At 46.8% G+C, this 13,183-nt stretch overlaps 1 protein-coding gene across 7 annotated transcripts in view; it reads left to right on the forward strand.

Annotated features, from left to right (window-relative positions):
* LOC125644432 (ankyrin repeat and fibronectin type-III domain-containing protein 1-like) overlaps window positions 1-13,183 on the forward strand; it is a 575,682-nt gene that overhangs the window by 188,917 nt on the left and 373,582 nt on the right. For all 7 annotated transcript variants that reach the window (XM_048868393.2, XM_075132890.1, XM_048868389.2 and 4 more), the window contains one exon: window positions 4,010-4,239. In XM_048868393.2, the coding sequence (XP_048724350.1) occupies window positions 4,010-4,239 (230 nt within the window). The remainder of the gene's footprint in view (window positions 1-4,009; window positions 4,240-13,183) is intronic.

Raw genomic sequence — 13,183 nt, forward strand, 5'->3', positions numbered from 1 at the left:
GCCTCCCCCCATTCCACGCTGGGCTCACATTGTGCTGAGCTCTATTGAGAACCTGTCCATGTACTTTGGTGCCTCAGGGTCTGTCTACACTGGAGCTGGAGGTATTGTTTCCAGCACAGTAACTGTACAAACTATAAATAAAAGTGCAGCTGCGGTGGGGTGAGCGGTGGGAGGGGCTAGCTGCTCTAGTGTGTACCCAGAGCAGGGGTGGGCAAAATTTTTGGCCTGAGGGCCTCATCGGGGTTGCGAAACTGTATGGAGGGCCGTGCCTCCCCAAACAGCCTGGCCCCCGCCCCCTATCCGCCCCCTCCCACTTCCTGCTCCCTGACTGCCCCCCTCAGAACCGCCGACTCATCCAACCCCCCTGCTCCTTGTCCCTTGACTGCTCCTTCCCGGGACCCGCCGCCCGGGACCCCACCCTCTATTCGACCCTCCCTGCCCCCGACTGCCCTGACCCCTATCCACACCCCCACCCCCTGACAGGCCCCCTGGGACTCCCATGCCTATCCAATGCCCCCCCCGCACCCTGCCCCCTTACCATACCGCTCAGAGCAGCCAGAGCCAGCCACGCCGCCGTGCTGCCCGGCAGGAGCGACGGGCCAGAGCGCGGGCGGCGCAGCGAGCTGAGGCTGCAGGGGAGGGGGAACAGCAGCGGAAGGGCCGGGAACTAGCCTCCCCAGCCGGGACTCAAGGGCTGGGCAGGACGGTCCCACAGGCTGGATGTGGCCCATGGGCCATAGTTTGCCCACCTCTGACCTACAGTCTCAGATGGGATCATACTTGGGGCCATCAGCCCCTCCTGCCCTCCACATGATTGAGCTCAATGGGGACAGCAGAGTAAGACCTTTCCCACCCAATCCCTGTGTGTCCACATCTTGGCTGAAGGGTAAGATGAGAGGAGGGCTGTATGCCTGGTGTATGTGCCTCTGAGTGGTGGAACCTTGGCTAGGTGGGAAATAATCTTTACTCCATAAAATGGTAACACAGATCACTTCCCCCAGGAGAATGAGGGGAACAGGGAGGGAAGTTGCAAATCCATCCCAAGGCTGCTCTAGGATGCCTGCTGTCCCTTACACAGGGCATGCAGCAAAGGCCAAGTGGAGAAAAAACTATCTAAAACTGGTGTAAATTAACCCAAAATCAGGCTCGGTAAATCCATGTCATTTAATCCCATTTCCCTGCTCTTTGGAACATGAGAACAGAGGAGTTTCTCCAAAATAGACAAATTTCAGAGGATCTTGGTGCCCCATTTTTTTGCAATCATCCCGTTTCCTCTTTACAGCAGTTAGATTCCCTGAAATTAACAAAGGTTGTAGGTAACCAGATTCAATCACTTTAAATTGAAGTATTCTGAAGCAGCAGGCACCAGCAGTCAGGGTAAAGCTGCATTGAGGGCAAAGGAATTGAATAGCAGGGTGTGCTGCAAGCTTACTTTAGGGGCACAGAACTTGGCTAAAAGGGAGCTGCAGGTGATGAGTGATTCATTAGCGGAGGTGTGGAAAGGAGTGCGGAGTGTGCCTGACAGCAGTATGCCACTTGTCATACTGCTCGCCTGGCCTCCCCATATGTGTTTGAAAAGGACAGGTAGCCATGCAAGGAGACCCAGGCTAGCTCTCCTTCTGTGCATGGCTCGGGTGGTAAGTTGAAATTGTTGGGGTCTGCCTTAAAAAAGGAGGCTTTTCTTTTTTGCATCCTCAGCTTGGTGTTTTGTCATGCCATTTCCTGCTTCTCTCCCAGAACAATATTATCATACAGTGGCAGTCTGAATCTGGGCTTGGATTGATGTGTTTATGCTTTGAATAATCACAGCTTTCAAACAGAAGTTCCTGTGTTGTATGAGTTGACATTTGGAGAGGAGCAGCAGTAGCTTATTAAATTTAAAATGGGGGTAAAAATGGAATGTATTGCTTTTCAGCTTGTTTCATTGTTAATATTTTAACCTCCCCTCCCCCCACAAACATCCCTTCTTCGAGTTGAGTTTCTGGTTGTGTGCTCTAATTCAGTGGGAGGACTCTGCACAGTGAGCGCTCTCTTTCTGCTTTAAACAATACTAGGGGCTTAGGAAACAGGCTTGGTTGTTACAATAGACGCCAGGATAGCTGGACACAGTTTGGGCAGCAATGGATTTTAGACAGCATATCCTCTCTCTCATGCTGCTAGCTTCATATAAAACTCCATCCCAAGGCTGCTCTGAGACATGCAGCTGCCTGCTGTCCCTTACACAGGCATGCAGCAAAGGCCAAGGGGAGAAATACCTGTGTAAACAACAGTCCACTTTGTTGCTGTTTTGTGGCTTGTTTTCACCTCAGGGTCTCATCTTCTGGTAGAATTGTAAGCAATTTGCCCTTATGTCTGACCTTTATAAGCTCAAGAGCACTGTTGGTCTAAGGCTTTGGAGTCTCCAAAAGGGGGAATACGAACGATCTTTGCAATAGGGATGACTAACAGGAGGAGAGAATTTCTGATGGAGAAGAATCCTGCAAAACTCCTGTTTATATTTAATGCCTAATAATTGACAACTTCATTTTTATTGGAATTGAGCAAGTTTTATTTTTTAATTATTATTAAGAAGTAAATGATTGTGGCTTGGGTTGGGAAAAACAGGGGGGATGGGAAGCAGAGAAAAATCACTGTTTGCCAAATGTAAAAAGACAAATTTGGCAAGAAAATACATGTGATAGCCAAACTGCTTACAGCGTAACAGAACGGTGATATTATAAAGGCATTTAACAGCATGTTTCGTTACTTCCTTTTTTGTTGCACTGAAATAGACAAGCCGATTAAAAAGTATCTACTCTTTTTTGTTTTTCAAATCTGTTTTTCTCTATGAGAGGCTCTCTCTTTTTTTACCATGTCCCATCTTTTACGAGCTTTCCAGCCATACCAAGCTCTTATTCAGGTCTGGGAAATGTGCTCCCAGCATCACAGCAAAATGCAAGGTGGACCACATTGTTTAATTTTAAATAGTTAAATTCATTACTGTGCTAGACACTAAAAATCATGGACTGAAAGAGACACTGGATTTCTGGCTTATTACAACAATCTGTAACCCACTAACCCCCTCTTTTTGGGCTATGGACTGCAGAAGTGTTAACAGACCTTCAGTTGTCCCTTACAATATGTGCTAACTACTTATGCTAAACAATCTGTTCCACCTTGCGTTTTGCTGTGATGGTTGGAGTATCTTGGCTCAAAAACTTCTCTCTCTCACCAACAGAAGTTGGTCCACTAGAAGCTTTTACGTCACCCACCTTCTCTCTCTAATACGGTATTACCTGAGGCATACAGAGGCTAAATGACTTGCCCAAGGTGTCACAGTCAGAGCCAGGTCTCTCAAGTCCCAGTCTAGTGCTTTAAGTACAAGACCATACCTCCGCTCCTTTTGTTAGGGAATACAGTGCACAAAGCCCTAGTAAACATGCTGCAGGGAACAGTCCTTCACTGCCTGTGGGGTGGGTAGAATGGCCTGTTTTTAATATCTCTGATTTGGCAGTGGCTTTTTTTTTTTTTTTTTGGTCTGGTGCCTTGGTGGCTGAAAGCGAGTGGCTTCCTCCAAAGCACCATACATGGAACACTTCTGATTTATGGGGAGCTGGTCACCTGACGTGCAGCAACAAATGACATAGGGGGAGATTCACCCTGTGCGGCGCGCCAAGGCAAGGCCCATGCACCCCTTACCCTGAGCGGGACATAAGCAGAGAGTTTCTCTGTACTGGGCTCTTCCGTACTGGGCTGGATTTCACCCGAAGTCCATAAGGTTGGGTGTATTTAGAATGATTACTAACTTTGTCTTACTCTTAAAGCATCCCACTGGATCAGCCGTGGTCCTGAGGTTCCATCCCAACCCAATGAGTGCCCCATCTGCGCTCTGCCCTTGCCCTCAAATCTTGCAGTCTTTTACAGCACTTTCGTGAGGAAGGGAGAGAATTAGCTGTGAAGGGAACTGAGCTCCACGCCTTACAGCTTCCTGCCCCCTTCTAATGCTGGATTTCTGTCTCCCTTCCTACAGGAGAGGCCTGGCAGCTGGAAGACGATTGTGTGGAGCCTCCCAGGGATACCGCTGCCCGGCCCCAGCTCTGCACTGCCATGGATGAGGCCCCATTCAGCCACTTCCGGACACGCTCTTTCTACATGAGGAAAAGCCTGTCTATGGATAACCATCTGAGCTCCCTCAGCTACTCTCTCCACCAGTCGGAGACAAAGGCTGATCGTGTCAAAACCAAGCTCAGGAGGCAGTTTGTGAGTACCTGATGGGAGGGGCTGCCCCCCCCCCCCAATTCTTGTCGTTTATCTTGAAGGTTACACCCTGCGCACATGTACACATTCTCAAAAACAGTGACATGCTGGATGGTTATTTTTATTCAAAACATGTTAAATAGTTTCACTCCCAAGCCTGGTCAAACAAATGGCACTAGCATTGTCTGGAGTTTGGCAAAATCACGCCACAAAACCGATTTGTCTTGTTTGTCAGGTTTTAAAATCCCCACCATTAAAAGAAAAGCTCTCATCAGAGACCGCTCCTGCTTAGGCTGGGTAATGCAGTGTGGTAACATGCTGTCTTGTCACCTCCAGAAGCTGCCATTCAAATCCTGATTTTCTTTTTTAGGCCTCAAATAAAAACGGGCTTGTGTTCTCATCCCAGTCTTTAATCCTCAACATGCAGTTTGGCCTTGTGATAGTATCTGCTTAAAAAGGCTTGGAAATAACGGCAGGGGCAGCAGGTCAGAACGGACAGGATGAAGAGGTACCAGGAAGATAGAAACACCTGTGGGTGGGTTAGCAGACCTGTGCATGGTCCTAGCACTGAAATAGCAGAGGATGCAGCTGGGAGTGGGTGGGAGGAGACTGGAAGAGCAGGAGGATGGGGTTAGGAGTGAAGAACACTGGCAGAGCTGTATAGGAGGCCAGATCCCTGGAAAAGGAGGCAGTGCTGCAGGCCAGGCTAGAGGTATCTTGACAGGTCTAGGTGCATGTCCGGGACTGTCATAGTGTTGGGCATGCAGCTGTGTGGTGCATTAGCAGAGCTATGTGGAGCTGGGAACTGGGATCCCCAGGTGAAGATGAAGCTGCATTGGCTGGTTGCGTGCATGGAGCTTGCACGTGACCTGTCTCTGCTATTCCAGTTTCAATGTTATTTACTCACTTCCATAAGCAATAAATTAACTTCATTTCAAAGGGGGGTTGGAGGTGGGGTGGAAAGCTGGGGTCTGCTGTTGTCATTTGAAGACTAAGGCCAACAGAGAGAAAGCAACCTATTTCCGCCTCCCCCCACAAGTAAACCAAACCCAAACCACATGCATTAGCTTTGCTTCTGACTTGGCATGGGTGGCAGCTGGTCTGCACCCATCCGCATCATGGGGGTCAGAGGGCAGAGTGTAGCACTTTGCCTAGGAGGGAGTCCTCGGAGAGTGATTAAAAGAAGACACAGGAGCAGCACCAGCCAGGTCGTGAGGCAGTTAGTGGAAGTTTTCTGTTTAAAGTTTAATGGGTTTGCTGCTTTTCTTTCTGAGAGACACCCGATATGGACATTAACACGGCTGTCTCCCTGCCTCATTACTGGCCTCAGGGTTGTAATGAGGGGCTCAGGTGACCCTGCAGTGAAACTCAACACTGCTGAAGCTGGAGCTGATGTGGGCATGGGAATGAATGTGAGGACTGGAAAGGGGTTGCCGTGCGCCGAGAAACAGTGAGCTAGAGAGAGCAGAGCAGTGCTCAGCACCTGTGATAATTGTGTGACTTTTGTTGTTTCACCCCTGGTGGTTTTCAGAATCTTTTGTTGCAGCAGGGGGCTTGGTAACTTTTCTTCCCCTCTAGCCAAGAGGAAGAGCTGCTCTGTCTGGTGACAGACCTGATCTTGTTTCTGTTCTTCCACAGATAAGCATGTTTTCTTGGGAACTGCTTTTATAACCTCATTTTCTTGGGGCCATCCACAGTCACCCCGGCTTGGAAGCATTCCTCAGAGATCCCAGCAGAGGATTTTTTTCCTCCCAGTTGTGTGTGCACATCACTGCTGCCTTACATGTGTCCCTGTGTTTGGATGGGCAGTAAAATGTGATTTCTCTTTCATCTTGTGGGATAACAATTCTGACTTTAACTATGGGTTGTTGCTTTTTCATACGGCGATAAAAGTGGAAGCCTGCAGTGAATTTTTATGGATGCCTGTTAAGATCCCAGTGCTGTGAACCACAAGCAATAAACCAAGTCTCTGGGTTGTGCTGTTTTAGAGGTAGGAACCGGCTGAAACCAGCTACTGTAGGCACCAGCATAAACAGCGCACGGTATCTTAGCAGTAACTGTAAAGACATGTTTAGAGGGAGACCGTTCTGCTGTGGGGTAAGAAATGGAATCTCTTTACTCTGCCGACTCCTTTGTTCTTTAAGCCATACAAGCTTTCCCACCTCTGGCTTTGTGCACATATCAGAGTGTGAGTGAAGGAGAGGTGATTATGAAGAGACTGATATGGAAATATCAGAGGCTTTTCCTGTATTGGAGGCACCTTTTGTTTTTCAGATCCGTTTACCCAAAACAAAGTATAGTGCCTTCTGCATTAGCAGTGTGAGTAATAAGTGCAGTAGGACTGTGATACTGGGCCAGACGTGGGCATGGAATATTAAGCAAACTCCTTTAAGAGTCTCTGGGATAGAGATTCCTCTGCCCTTGGGTCTTGCTCTTCCTGGCTTATGATAAGCGGGTAGCGCTCTGGAGCTCTTGACTATGAAAACATTAAAGTGCCTCACAACAGGGTGGCCTGGGTTTCTGATATGACAGACGCCAGTGCCCTTGACCATCTGTTCCTTCCTGCCTTCTCACTGATGGTTCTGGCTCTGTAGCATAGCAGGTGGTGGCAAATGCCAGAGGCAGAACACAGTCCAGATGGGCCATGGTCTGAGGCCTCATGGCACATCCTGGGTGCATTCATTCTTTTTGTTACACCCTCTGGAACCTGCTGTTAGGTTTTTTTCAATTGAATTTCCCCCCCCCTTTAAAATTAGCTCAGATTGCTTGTTTTGAAAACAAAAGCAAGTTCTTTTTGTACCATGAGCACCTTTGCTCCTTGTTCTGTAGGGCTTCCTCTAGAGCAGTGGTTTTTTGTACACCTTTTTTCTTAAGAAGACTGGCAAGAATGAAAATGAATCCTACTTAGGTACCTGTACGAGCAGGCTAATTTTCAAAACTCTCATTGAAACCTACATCTGATTTAAAGATTCAGATTTAGTGCTTAGGGCATTAGTCCAGATTGTGAGATCTGGGATCAGTCCTAGGCTCTGCCACAGCTTTGCTGTGTGACCTTGGGCAAGTCACTTAGCCTTTCTTTGCCTCCATTCCCCATCTGTACAGTGGGGATAATAGCGCTGCCCTGTCTCATAGAGGGGTTGTGAGGATAAATACATTAAAGATTGTAAAGCGCATTGAGATCTCCTGCTGAGAAGTGCTATAGAAGAGCTAGCAATATCAGACACGGGACACCTACGTGTGAAAATCTTGTCCCCCTCCCCCGCCCAATTGTTCTAATGGGAAGGGCACATTCTTCTTCCCTCACCCAGTCTGTGGCAAGGTCAAGAAATGCTCCATAACACTAGACAGAATGGAAGAACTCTTATCTGGTGAGACATAATGGGTGCCAGTGCCACTAACTGTCAGTTCCATTCTCTCCTCTCACTCCTGCATTATGTTTTAGGGTTTGATCCTGCCCAATGGGATTTTTCCCTTTGATTTCAAAGGAAGCAGGATCAGGCCCTTAAAGCTTGAATCATAGACTATCAGGGTTGGAAGGGACCTCAGGAGGTCATCTAGTCCAACCCCCTGCTCAAAGCAGGACCAATCCCCAATTTTTGCCCCAGATCCCTAAACGGCCCCCTCAAGGATTGAACTCACAACCCTGGGTTTAGCAGGCCAATGCTCCAACCACTGAGCTATCCCTCCCCACTGTGTGGCAAGCCAACATAGCTGATTAGCATTGTCCATCCAGGAGTGTATTGGGATTTTGCCAGGTATTTTTTCTCATTATTTCCTTTCTGAACTGCTTAATATCCAAAAAGCATATTGCTGTGGGTTGTGATTTCAATGGATCTAAGTGGTATAGTAGGGACATGCTGCCTGGGGGAGTGCTTGAATGGGGAACTTCAGAGGAAATCCAGCTGCAGGAAAAGGTGGTGGTGATTTATTAGGTAGGTTCTGCATCAGCCCAGAACCAGTGCCCCAGTGCGGTGCTAGGGGGCACTCACAGCTGACAGTGCCATCTTTCAAATTAGAAGTGAATGTCCTGACAACTGGTGATAGATTGTGATGTCTTTAACTATTTTGCAAAAATAGCTATGGCTGGTGTTCGGCTCAAATTCCAATCAAGGTTCAGCAATTATATTCCATCTACCTACAAACTACATGGTATTGTCTTCATGTTCTATTCCAAATTGTTGTGTTGTGTTGCTGTGTGAAGTTAACAGCTCCTGTGTCCTACCTCAGCAGTGGCTGCATTTCAGGGGTAGGTGGAGTGATTTCTCATCTCATCTGTGCTCTGCTCCATCTGTTTCAAGAAACACTATAACATCAGATGATAGGAGATGGTTTTGATTTTTCTGTGATGGCACACCTGGGACTTCTTAGTAAAGTCTCATCAAAACTTGATTGAGTTTTCAGTGCTGCTACTTCTATCCAGTTTTTAATGTTTAATTGCTGACTTTCATTCTTTTTGTATTAAAAATCATCCTGAAACGCCTCTGCCACATGATGCAGTTGCTCCCATTTCTATTTCTGGGAAGCATCTGAGATCCTGGTGTTGTGACTCAGGTTTAGGCTCTACCAGTGTTGCTTAAGAATGAGCTATCCAGTGGAGAAGGGGTTGGGGAGGTACAGTAGGCATAGAGGGAACCCAGGGTCCTATGTTGCATAATCCTGGTACTAAGCATTGGGGCTAAAACAGCCACTGTATACAACAGTAGTCATGGTCATCCCAAGCATTTAATGCATTCCAGCCACACCAATTAATAGATTCCAAGGCCAGAAGGGGCTATTGTCATCCTCTAGTCTGACCTCCTGCAGAGCACAAAAAGAACCTGGCTCTGACTGAGCTGGAAGTCCTGCTCCCCACCAGCTCCCTGGCTGCATGTGGGATACTCCATTGGGGTATCTGCTTTGTGATGGTCAGGGGCTGCCCTGTTTGCTGACTCGTTGTCACAATTGCATCAACAGGGTTCTAAGCCATGGTGCATGCTGTATTGATTTACCAGGTGATGGGCAAGGGGCTGGCTTTCATTTCCTGCCCAGTGGGCTCCACTTTCGCTCACAGGTGCTTTTCCCTGCTCTCACTTTATTTGAAAGGAAAAGGCCTTTGAGGCTCATCCGTGCCTACAGTCCCGAGGAGGAGGAGAATTAGATCTTGTCGGGTGCTGTGCTTTGAGGAGCATGGTGAGCCCTCCTCCTGCTTCTCTTGTCTTTGTGTTGTTTATTGAGGGAAATTGTCATTTTTTTGAGTTTGGTGTTGGCGTGAAGTGCAGATGGCTCTCATCAGGCATGGCTACCAAACACAGTGGCTTTGGCTGAGGAAACCGAGGATATTGCAGGGTATTGTCCGAGAGATCCAAGGGCTGTATTTCCCACGCCTTCCCCAGCGGTGGCAGATCCTTGCAGGTAGCTCAGGAGTGAATCGCTGTGTAGCTTGGTAGTTCCCTGTTAGCAGATACCCCCATCACAAGACAGTCTCTCTTGGTGGTATCCTCAACAGAGAGGCCAAAAACTGAACGAGGCGTGGAAACCCAACACCCCTCAGTCCTAGAGGCGATCACCCAGATTAAGGTGAGTCTCAGTGGTAGGGCAATGGGTAGGAAGTTTTGCATTGCAGTAGCTTGTGCTGTATTTGTAAGGCATCCTTTGAGGATTTTCAAGCCCTTTGTCAGTGCTGTAAACAACTCGGCCTCTAGGCCAGTTAGTCTGGCACTTCTTGCCCGCACTGAATTCACTGTTTTGTTTTTTTTTTTTAAAAAGATTGAAACAAAGAGAAGCACTGAATACTTCTCTGGCTTCTAGGAAAAGAGTGGGGTAGAGTCTTTGTATGTAGTAGTAGCCCAGGGGTGAATTCACACTCACTCTATTGCCCTCCCAGAATCTGAGGTCAGAATTAAAATACCCTGGATTTCCTCACATGATAAATCCCTTAGGATTAACTATGGTAGGACCACAATTCCCAGGGATTTTCTGTTCATGCCATCGTGTCTGCAGGCAAGTGAACTTCACTTTGCTAAGGCCCCTTCTATTGGGGTTGACAAGAGCAGCTCAAGGCCAGCTGAGTTCTCTGGTTTGGGGGTATCTGTTTGAGGTCTCTGGTTGGATGCTCAAGTGCTTTGAACCGGGACTTTCTTACATGCCCAGTGCCTCTTCCTTATTTCCTTGCCCCTCTTCTGAATGGGCACGTCTAAACTGGGAAAATAGGCTGTGTTTAAAAACGTGCTAGCTAACATGCTTGAACTATCATGTTTTTCAATACAACCTATTTCCTAGTCTAGACAGTGTCAATGTCATAGCCCCACATTCCATTCTTCCCTTAGGTATAGGCTTTGAAGAGGGGAAATTGCTCTATTGTGTAGTCAGCAGGGCTGTGGATGTGTTTTTCAGCAATGTCTTTTGGTTTTCATTATTCATCCTCTCTCTTCGCCTTGAGACAGAAGCAGTTGCTGACCCTAGGCTCCTCAGAGAGCCACAAACTCCTCTCCTGGTTTTGCTGGGAGTAGGATTTGTATCTAATGCTGGAAGAGCTGTACAGCATGTTTAGCTGATGGCCTCTGTCATAAATATAAAGGGAAGGGCAACATCCTTTATGTATGCAGTAACATAAAATCCCTTCTGTCACGTACCTGTAAGGGGTTAATCAGTTCAATTAACCTAGTTGGCACCCGACCAGAAGAACCAATGGGGAAAGAAGATACTTTCAAATGGGTGGGGGGAGGGGAAGGTTTTGTTTGTACTCTGTTCATTGGTTCCCTCTCGGGACAAAGAGAGAGACCAAGCAGGTAAACCAGTTCCTAACAAGATCCTGAAATGATATATCTAAAATTACAGAAATTATAAGTAATCGCAAGGAAAAGCATTAGATTATCTCGTTTTCACTTGGAAATTTTATTCCTGTTTTCTAACTGGGAAGCAGAGTCAGAGGGGAATCCTCTGTGTTTTAAATCTTTTTATTTACCCGGTAAAGTTACCTTCCATCCTGATTTTGCAGGTGTGATTCTTTTACTCTTTTTTTAAAATAAAATTCTTCTTTTAAAAACCTGATTGATTTTCAGGGATTTGGTCTGTGCTCACTTTGTTAACCTATTGGTTAGTATATTATTCTCAAGCCTCCCCAGGACAGGGGGTGAAGAGGTTTGGGGGGGATATTTTTGGGAGGATAGGGCTCCAAGTGGCCCCTCCCTGAATGTTTGTTTAAGTCACTTGGTGGTGGCAGCAATACCATCCAAGGAGAAGGAAAGGAAATTTGTGCCTTGGGGAAGTTTTTAAGCTAAGCTGGTGGAATATAAACTTAGGGGGTCCTTCATGCGGGTCCCCACATCTGTACCTCAGAGTGAGGAGGGAACTATGCCCTTAGCAGCACATTACAAGGTGGCACCTCATTTGATTGGTTTGCTGTAGGTCTACAGCATATGTGTCCTATTCCCATAGTAGCATTTTGGTCTTGCTATAGCTATGTAACAAGAGAGCCACTTCCAGCTCACACTGCAAATACAGAAAGTAGCATTGATGACAATGTTTTCACTGCAAAGAGTTTACCAAGAAAGGATAAGGACAAACTGTTGTTAGCTGCTCTCTCCCACCAGGTGCAAAGTACACAACAAGTGTGCAGCGATTCTGAGTGTCAACACATAGATAATCCTGCATTATCTTCCTAAACTACTGGTGAGCTGGCTTGCTTGATGGGAGGTGTGTGTGTGCATGATGTGACCTTCATAAATCCTTAGACTGACATGCTTCAATGCCTTTGAGATTTCCACGTTTAACTGGCTTATGGGTTAAAGAAAGCTTTGTCCCAGCAAGCGAGTTGGAAATGGGAATAACCTGGTGGCAACCAGTTCCCACCATCTGCAGCACAAAGTCCATGCAGTGTCTGGACAGAATGAGATAGCTGAATGAATCAAAGGCACAGAAAGACTGGCTTTCAAACAGGTGAGATGCAAGGAGCTGTGGCCAAATTGGCTTCATCCTTAGTGATTTACTTTTTAAAAATTAGTATTTCCGTTATTAATATTATTTTGTATTATGTATGGCAGTAGTAGCACTCGCTTGCCCCAACCAGGGCTTAGGGCCCTCTTGTGCTGAGCAGCAAAGCACCGAGGAGAATAAAGACACCTGCCTTAAAGAGCTTACAATCTAGGATCCCTGACAAGACATAGGAGACCAATGGGGCTGAAGACAACAGGGAAAAAGGAAACTTGCTATGCAATAGACTTTTGTTTCAAGGAAAGTGCTGAAGGGAGGCAGGGTCATTGTATTCCATGTACACTTAAGTAGTTTTCCCATTCCTACAGAGTCCAGAGCAATCTAAAAGTCCCTCAACTATTGATGGACTTCAGAACAGTATTATGGAAATGAAATAAACAGAGTTCCACATTGAAACGTTGCAACTAGCCGTCACCTTCAGCCCCCAACTAAAACCTCTCCAGCGCATCATCAAGGATCTACAACCTATCCTGAAGGACGACCCATCAGTCTCACAGATCTGGGGAGACAGGCCAGTCCTTGCTTACAGACAGCCCCCCAACCTGAAGCAAATACTCACCAGCAACCACACAGCAGAACCACTAACCCAGGAACCTATCCTTACAACAAAGCCCATTGCCAACTGTGTCCACATATCTATTCAGGGGACACCATCATAGGGCCTAATCACATCAGCCACGCTATCAGAGGCTCATTCACCTGCATATCTACCAATGTGATATATGTTATCATGTTCCAGCAATGCCCCTCTGCCATGTACATTGGCCAAACCGGACAGTCTCTACGTAAAGACATCAAGAATTATAACATTCAAAAACCACCGGAGAACACTTCAGTCTCTCTGGTCACTCAATTACAGACCTAAAAGTCGCAATATTACAACAAAAAAACTTCAAAAACAGACTCACAACAAGAGACTGCTGAATTGGAATTAATTTGCAAACTGGACACCATTAAATTAGGCTTGAATAAAGAC

This window comes from Caretta caretta, chromosome 10 (genome assembly GCF_965140235.1).
Source record: "Caretta caretta isolate rCarCar2 chromosome 10, rCarCar1.hap1, whole genome shotgun sequence".
Lineage (NCBI taxonomy): Eukaryota > Metazoa > Chordata > Testudines > Cheloniidae > Caretta > Caretta caretta.